Genomic DNA, 9,113 nt, shown 5'->3' on the forward strand with positions numbered 1-9,113 from the left:
CACCAACACCACACACTCCCTCTACTACCTTCATCTGATAGCTAATGAAAAGATGAAGGAGAAGAGGGATTACCAGAAAAAACAAAGGACAAACCTCTGAAGCTCCCCTTGGTAATTCCCAAAGCATAAGCGTAAATTTTGGATGAGAACATGTCTCGTCCTAACGTTAAAGGGCGAAAATATGTACTAATAACGACGTTGGCATACCTTTGCCGCCAACCCTTAACACAAAGTAGAAAGGCTATCACAAAAAGTGGGTTTGCATATCAATTATTAAATTCAATCAATTATTAATATCAAACACAGTATATACATATTTATATAAAAAATAAAAAATTAAAGATCCCACAGGGAAAATGATCAATGGTCAGTCAGCAAGAGCTCACAAAAATATGTCTTCATTGGAAGACAGCTGAAAGAAAAATGGAGTGTTTACATCCGGGCAGGCGGGCCTACCTGCCTGCCACACGGTAACTACTACTGCCTAACCACCTTGTTCAAGAATTTAACGGCCATAATTCCAGCTACGCTGAAAGTAATTCCTCATGTAAAGGACCGATGGGTTTGTATATCGTGTAGGAACAAATTTGATTCAATCCTATAATGCAAAATTTATAATACTGTACATACCTTTTCTTCATGAGGACGACCTGATACAGAGTCTATTAACTCATGATATGCCCCAAAATATTCCTTAAGATTTATGGTCTCTTCAGTCATCCAGGGACAGTACTTCAAACTATGGATGTTTTCCATTATAAACTGGTGATACCTTAAGAGTTTCTTCAATCAGTGGGAACCAGTCTGAAAAATGCATGAATATAGTACATGTTTTATACAAAGTAAGAATATACACATTTTATACAATGTCAAAAGTTCAAATCCAATTAAATGAAGTTTTTATGTTAAAACAAAGTTTAATGTATACTTACCTGGCAGGTATATATATAGCTATATTCTCTGTTCCACCTGGCAGAAATTTTCAAAACTCGCGGCAAACGCTAGTAACCTATTAGTAGTTCAGGCAACCACCACCCCGTTACCGTGGCGCTAGCGCTAGGAACCGTTCCCAATTGGGCCAGATTTTCTCTGAACCCTGTCTCCTGAGGGGAGGAGGGTGGGAATTAAATTATATATACCTGCCAGGTAAGTATACATTAAACTTTGTTTTAACATAAAAACTTCATTTTAATGTATGACACTTACCTGGCAGGTATATATATAGCTGATTGACACATTTGGAGGTGGGTCAAAGACAGCAACATTATTAGAGTATAAAAATATTTTATTAAAATATTATTCTTAAAATCTAGGTTCCTTACCTGCTAAGGTAGCTGACTTCATAGGTCCTGCCTCTAAGCCTGCTTAAACCTTAGGAGCTCTCAACAAGGAAGTGTCCTGTATGTTGAAGAAGCTAAGACTGGAACTGACAACTGGACGTGACCAATGTGTTGACAGAACCGTACAGCCCTCTTATGCCACGGCATTCAAGCTAGTAATAGATCATTTACCTGAACTACACACACCACACAAGATAATACTAACAAGACTGATAAAAGTACCGAACACTTTTCTCAGACGACCAAAAAACACAAACACCATCACCTAATAAAATCAACTAGCTTAAAAGAAGGTTATGGGGTAGTAACTCCTTTGCCCAATACTGTACCAGAGGACACGTATGGACCTAGCGTCTGACAATTATCAAAGGTTGTCTGAATATCCCTAAGATAATGAGACGCAAATATTGAATTAGTTCTCCAATATGTGGATTCAATAATTTCCTTGAGGGCTAAATTCTTTTTAAAAGCTTAATGAAGTCGCAACTGCCCTGACTTCATGAGCCTTCACTTTCAAAATACCAAAGCTCTGCTCTTGACAACAATATGAGCTTCTCTAATAACTCTCTCATGAAGAAGGCTAGAGCGTTCTTCGTCATGGGTCTACTGGGTCTTTAACTGAACACCACAGAGCATCAGAATTCCCTCTGATCTCTCTTGTTCTGTCCATATAAAAACGCAATGCTCTCACTGGGCAGAGAACTTCTTTCTTGCTCGTGACCCCACTAACTCAGACAGACCCAAAACTTCAAAGGATCTTGGCCAAGGATTAGCTGGATTTCATTCATTTTGGCCAAGAAAACCTTCTTGGAATGAAACACACTGCGTTGCCATGTCTCCATCCCACCTTCTTCGATATAGCCTGAATCTCACTAGCTCTTTTAGCCGTTGCAAAGCGACTAAAAAAGATAGTTTTCTTAGCAACATCTCTCAGAGAGGATTTCTCTAAAGGCTCGAATTTGCTAGAGGTTAAATACTTCAAGACAACATCGAGGTTCCAAGCAGGTGGCCTGCATTGGGGTTGTTTCTTGGTACCAAATGACCTAATCAGATCTCTAAGGTCTAAGTTATTCGAGATGTCTAGATCTCTGGTGTCTAAACACTGAGGTTAGCATACTTCTATAACCTTTGATTGTCGAAACTGACAAACCCAATTCCTTCCTCAAGTATAGAAGGAAGTCTCGCGATTTGGGTTCACAGAGGTACTGGATGAAGACACTTTCTGTCTTCACACCACTTCCGGAAACCCTTCTCCACTTCGACTGATTATACTGTGATTGTGGAGGTTCTTCTGGCACTAGCCACTGCACTGGCCACCTCTCTAGAATATCCCCTCGCTCTGACAAGACTTTCGATAGTCTGAACGCAGTCAGACCCAGAGCGAGGGTATTCTTGTGAAACCTGTCGAAGTGGGGTTGTCTGAGTAAATCTATCTCTTAGAGGAAGAGTCCTTGGCGTATCTATTGTCCATTCCAGTACCTCTGTGAACCAACTTTCCGGGCCGGCCAAAACGGGGCTATTAAGGTCATCCTCGTTCCTTGGCTCTCCCTGAACTTCTTCATAAACTTCCCCAGTACCTTGAACGGAGGAAAAGCGTACACATCTAAGTGTCCAAATCCATCAGGAATGCGTCGACCTGCCACTGCTTCCTGATCTGGCCGGAACCGTAGAGAGCAATATTGGTTGGTAACCTTTTTGTTCTGGCTGTCGGCAAACAGATCTACTACCGGTATGGCCCCACAACTTCCACAGCTCTGGCAAACCTCCATGTGCAAACGTCCACTCCGTCGAGAGAAGTTGTTCTCTTCTGCTCAACAGGTCCGCACTCACATTTTTCTCTCCTTGTATAAACCTGGTGAGCAGCACGACGCTTTCTCTTCCGCCCAAAGCAGAACTTCCTTTGCCAGCTTGTAAAGGGGAAAAGAATGAGTCCCTCCTTGTTTGTGGATGTATGCCAGAGCCGTGGTGTTGTCCGAGTTGATCTGCACTGTCTTGTCTCGAATCAACTCTCTGAAGTGCTTCAAGGCCAAGAAAATTGCCATCAGTTCCTTCCTGTTTATGTGCCAACTTGTTTCTTCCTTGCTCCAAAGTTCCCGACACCTCTTGAGGGCCTAATGTCGCTCCCCAACCCGCGTCCGACGCGTCGGAATACAAGATGAGGTCTGGGCTCTTCTGCTGAAGCGACATCCCTCTTGCTAACCTGCTGGAGTTAGCCACCACTTTAATTCCTCCTTCACTTCGGCAGGAATTAGAAACTGGAAGGAATCCGGTTTGCAATTTTCTTGGCCATGAATCCTTCAGGAAAAACTGTAGAGGTCTCATGTGCAGTCTTCCTAAAGAAATGAACCTCTCTAGCGAAGAGAGTGTGCCCAGTAGACTCATCCACTCTCTTGCTGAGCATCGGTCTTTCTTAGAAAGACCTGCACCTTCCGAATGCATAGGGCTTGCCTTTCGGGGGACGGAAAAGCCCGAAAAGTCACTGACTATATCTGAATCCCCAAATAAACTATCTGTTGTTGGGGATTCAATGAGACTTTCCCATGTTTTACACAAGACCTAGGTCTTTTTGCTAAGTTCAATGTTTGATTCAAGTCCTCCAGACATTGACTTCTTGATTGGGATCTTATCAACCAGTCGTCCAGATAAAAAGACACTCTGATCCCTCTTAAGAAGCAACCATATCGCCACATTGGACATCATCCTCGTGAACACTTGGGGAGCTGTGCAAAGCCGAAGCACAGGGCCGTTGAACTGAAAAGACCCTGTCTGAATCACAAACCTTAAATACTTCCTGCTTCCTGGATGAATCGGGAATATGAAAGTATGCGTCTTGTAAGTCCAGGGTCACCATCCAGTCCCCTGGACGTACCGCTGCAGTACTGAATCGTTCGTCTCCATAGTGAACTTGGTCTTTTCTATGAAAAGATTCAGTTGACTTACATCCAGAACTGGCCTCCAACCTCCCGAGGACTTTGCAAACCAGGAACAACCGGTTGTAAAATCCCGGAGATTCGTGATCCAGAAACAGGCTCTATGGCTCCTCTCTAGCATGGAAGCTACTTGCTCCACAGAGCCGCTTTCTTCACTAAAATCGTTGTAATTTGCCCCGAGGGCTCTCGGAGATGTTGCGAGAGGAGGTCTCTTCAAGAAAGGAATCTTGTTACCCTTCAGAGCTACGTTGGACAGCCCAGGGATCTGCCTTCATGTTCTGCCAAACTTCCCAAAAACCTTGAAGTCTGGCTCCCACTGTCGTCTGGAGGACTGAGATCTCATTGTTTAGAGGTGGTCTTGGCTCCTCTTTTAGCGGGTACGTACTCTCTTACCCCTAAAGGCGGGTCGAGCGAATGTTCTGCCTCGAAAGGGCTGTTGCGAAGGCCTAGTTTCCTTAGGAGTTTTCTTAACCAACTTGGATGGTAAGAACTTCTTAACTGAAGAAGAGAGAAGATCTTGAGTGGCCTTCTGAGAAAGGGAGAGAGCTATATCCCTAATCACCTCTGAGGAAACAGCTGTTCGAAAAGGGGATGAGAACAGCAACTCCGATTTCTGAGAGTTTGAAACCCCTTTTGAAGCAAAGAACACAACAGCGACCTCTCTTAGTACTCCTGCTGTGAACAAAGAAGCAGTTCATTAGTTCCGTCTCAGAGCCTTGTCCATGCAGGACATAATGCTCTTAGCCGCTTCCATATCCTGCGAATCTACTTCTTCTAGGGAGTTCGCCAGTGCTCCCAAAGACCAATCTAGAAAATTTAAGACTTCGAAAGTCCTAAAAATCCCTTTAAAAAAGATGGTCAAACTCGGACGAAGTCCACCAGACCTTAGCAGACTGTAACGCCTGTCTGCGTGAGCTGTCCACTATTACTGGAGAAGTCCCCCTGGGAGGAGGCAGGGGGGGGGGGTTACTCCCAGGCCTAGACTTTCTCCAGTAGCGTACCATACTCCTGACTTCGATGCTAACTTAGCTGGTGGAAAAGCGAAAGAGTATTTCCCCGCTTCTTTCTTATCCTTCATCCAGTCATTCACACGTTGAAGGGCCTTCTTCGCCGAAATTGACAGAGTCATCTTAAGGAAAGAGGACTTCTTTGGAGTCCTAGTCTTGGAAAACTGCGATAAGGGAGAGTAATAAAGGAGCTGTTGGTTTGAATTCCTTCAAAAAATAGAAAGAAGACGTGAAGTCAGAATCTTGTAATCTGAAGAAGGTCCGTATTCTTTTCCTCAAACTAAATCCAAATCCTCTTCTGCTGAAGAAATGTCTTGCAGATCACTGTCGTATTGACGCTTCGCTGACGGAATAACGTCCTGCCGCCTGCGTCCTGCGGCTAACGAAGAATCGGCGTCCTGCCGCCTATCGATGTCCTGCCGCCTGCGTCCTGCATCCATCGTAGACACATCTGCTTCCTGCCGCCTGCGTCTTGCGTCCACAATTGATCCCGAGTCCTGACGTTTGCGGTCCTGCTTCTTCCAAAACATTTTCTTCTTCCTGCGTTCTGCGTCCTGAATAACCAAGCGATCGCCCAGTCCTCGTAGCGCCAGTGCGTCCTGCGTCCTCGGCGAACGCACCCTTGTCTTCCGTCTTAGAAGACTTTAACGGGAAGGAAATCGTCCTTCCGCCTCGAAGATGCCTGCACAGGAGCATCCCAAGACTTCACAAGAACTGCCAGCTTAGACTGCATTTCCCTTAAGAAACCCTTCGTACTATCTTCCTGAATGGCAGAGGACGAAGGAGGAGGATTACGAGCAGGACTGCGACGTAACGGAGAGCGATCTTGTACTCTACCCGACGGAGAGAGACGAGGGGAAGACAAGCAAGAAGATGGAGGAGAGTCTCTCATCGAAATCCAAGAACGAGAAGGCCGTACTGAGTCCTCTTTAGCACGAAATATCCTCTTCCTCTTGATCGGAACTGCGTCCCCGTCTCCCGAGGAGGACAAAACCTCCGGACTACTCCAAGCCTCACGATCTTGAGCATGTCTCGAGAGCAGTCGATGTCCTGAAAGTCCCCTTGAGGGGGCGAGACACAACTGAATACCGACGTTCCCGCTCAGATGTCGAACCATCCGAGGACGCACACTTTCCCAGTTACGCCTTTTCTGTGGCGAAACTGCAACAGCCTGGGAACTTGCCAACAGGACTGTTCAAAGGGACGCCTGACTGCGACAAAACCTCTCTCGCCTCCCTTCAACTGTCGACATGCCTTCTCCCTTGGGTCTGGGAGCTTGACAGAGGTCTAGGTCTAGGAGCACGAGAGAGACGATCAGACGCCCCCTCCACTACACTTTCACTGACATCAAAAGCACTAACTTTATCCGTAAGTCGCTGTATCTGGTCGCCCATGGACGCAAGGGCAGCGAACACCTTCACAATCTGTGTATCGTTCGCCTCCTCCGATACAGCAGCGGGCGCAGGAGATACCTGGGGAGAAGGAACTACCAATTCTACGTTAGGAGCTGGAGAGGAAATACATTCACTCCTTTTGCCAGAAGAATTCGACTTCTCACTACGAGAAACAGATCTCCTTACACGATCTTTCTCAAGCCTTTCAACATATTTCATAAATATCTTCCATTCCTTCTCTGATAAATTCTCACATTCAAAACACCTATTCTCCCAAGTACACACACTCTCTCTACACTTCTTACAAATAGTATGAGGGTCGACCGAAGCTTTCGGCAACCTTACCTTACACCCCTCTTTTACACAAACTCTAAACATACTTCCAGTATCAGACATCTTTAAAGAACAATCCAAAGCGAATGCCAAGCTAACGTTTCCGAGTACAATACCAAAAATCCATGAAAAGTCAGCAACGAGAATGAAAATCCTAGCAGGGAACCACCAACAATGTTGCCGGTTCGGCTGGCAGAGAAAATCTGACCCAATTGGGAACGGTTCCTAGCGCTAGCGCCACGGTAACGGGGTGGTGGTTGCCTGAACTACTAATAGGTTACTAGCGTTTGCCGCGAGTTTTGAAAATTTCTGCCAGGTGGAACAGAGAATATAGCTATATATATACCTGCCAGGTAAGTGTCATACATTAAAAGTCATTTTTGTCTCTGATCACATATATTCTGACAATTTTTTTTTTTAGTAAATTGTATTTTTCCTAACTATACTAACCTCAGGTCCTTTACACTGGGAATTACTTTCAGCAAAGGCTGGAAAATGTCCGCTAGACTTTTGAACAAGGTAATTAGTTAGTTAAAATTATTCTTTGGTGGCATGAGTCCCGCCCACCCAAACGTATGCACCCCACATTGCTTTTGGCCCAGGAATCAGATGAGGAGTAGCATGAGGTGGGCCTAATGTGTATAGATAGGACCTCAGGTGTGTATAGTTAGGAAAAATGATATTTTTATGATACAATAAAGTTTTATGCATACTTACCTGGCAGGTATATATATAGCTTATCCTCTTGACGCACTGGCAGAATTTCAAAACTCGCGGCAACGCTAGTACACTGGTAGTTCAGGGTGATTGGCCCACCCCGTTCCCGTGGTGCTGGTACTTTGGAACTATTCCCCGTTTTCCTCAGATTTTCTCTGAACCCTGTCTCCTGAGGGGAAGGAGGGTGGGGGAATTTAATTATATATACCTGCCAGGTAAGTATGCATAAAACTTTATTGTATCATAACAATGTTATTATTTTATACAATTAAGTTTGTTCATACTTACCTGGCAAAGATATATATATAGCTGTATTTCTTTTGACGTCCGACGGAGAAATTTCAAAAACTCGCGGCACACGCAGTGGGCGGCCAGGTGGTAGTACCCATTCCCGCCGCTGGGAGGCGGATATCAGGAACCATTCCCATTTTCTATTCATATTTTTATTAATGCCTCTGTCTCCTGAGGGGAGGAGGGCGGGCACTTTAATTATATATATCTGCCAAAGGTAAGTATGAACAAACTTAATTGTATAATAACAATAAACATTTTGTTCATGCCACTTACCTGACAGATATATATATAGCTGAATCACACTTCGGATGGTGGGAAAAGACAGAATAGGATTTTTGGGAAAACTAAAATTAAGTAGATGATATACATCTTGGTTCCTTACCTGTTTGCAAAGTAGACTATGTGATTACTGTCACGTAAGGCTGCTTTTGCTTAATTACAGAGTTGCCAGCCAGGTGGAGACCTGTAGTGCTGGTGCGCTCTGGATGATCTGTCAACGGCGTGCGAGACCTCAGCGTGACAAGATCATCGAGGCCATACAAATGAGGGCAACGAAGCAACTGACCACCACCTGACCAACTATACACAGAAACCCCTTAAAACTAACTAACGGATGGGAGATCTTCACATAAGACTCACCACAACCTAAAAACACAACAACCTAACCTAACTAACCTAACTAAGGAATAGGAAAGAGCTACTTCCGGACCCCAATACTGTGTCCGCAGAAACGTATGGCCCCAGTGCATTACAATCGTCATAGATCGTTCTCACATCCCTTAGGTAATGTGAGGCGAAGACGGAGTTGCTCATCCAAAAGGTACAATCGAGGATGTCCTTGATGACATGTTCTTTTGGAAGGCAAGAGAGGTAGCGACGGCTCGTACTTCGTGCGCTTTTACTCGGAAGAGGCTCAAATCAGTCTTCTGGAAAGATGAATGAGCCTCCCGAATGGTGTCCCTTAGAAGAAAGCCACAGCATTCTTCGATAAAGGTAACTCTGGCCTCTTCACAGAGCACCAGAGGTTACCTGAGGAACCTCTAACCTCTTTAGTTCTATGCACGTAGAACTTGAGAGCCCTTACCGGGCAAAGGACTC

At 44.8% G+C, this 9,113-nt stretch overlaps 1 protein-coding gene across 1 annotated transcript in view; it reads right to left on the reverse strand.

Moving 5' to 3' along the window:
* LOC135220730 (uncharacterized) overlaps positions 1 to 804 on the reverse strand; it is a gene marked incomplete at its 5' end in the record, with an annotated part of 198,820 nt that extends 198,016 nt beyond the window's left edge. The window contains 1 exon segment of the mRNA XM_064258169.1: positions 631 to 804. Coding sequence (XP_064114239.1) covers positions 631 to 756 — 126 coding nt within the window.
* Positions 805 to 9,113: the final 8,309 nt, after the last annotated feature.

Source organism: Macrobrachium nipponense, chromosome 2 (genome assembly GCF_015104395.2).
Source record: "Macrobrachium nipponense isolate FS-2020 chromosome 2, ASM1510439v2, whole genome shotgun sequence".
Taxonomy (NCBI): Eukaryota; Metazoa; Arthropoda; class Malacostraca; order Decapoda; family Palaemonidae; genus Macrobrachium; species Macrobrachium nipponense.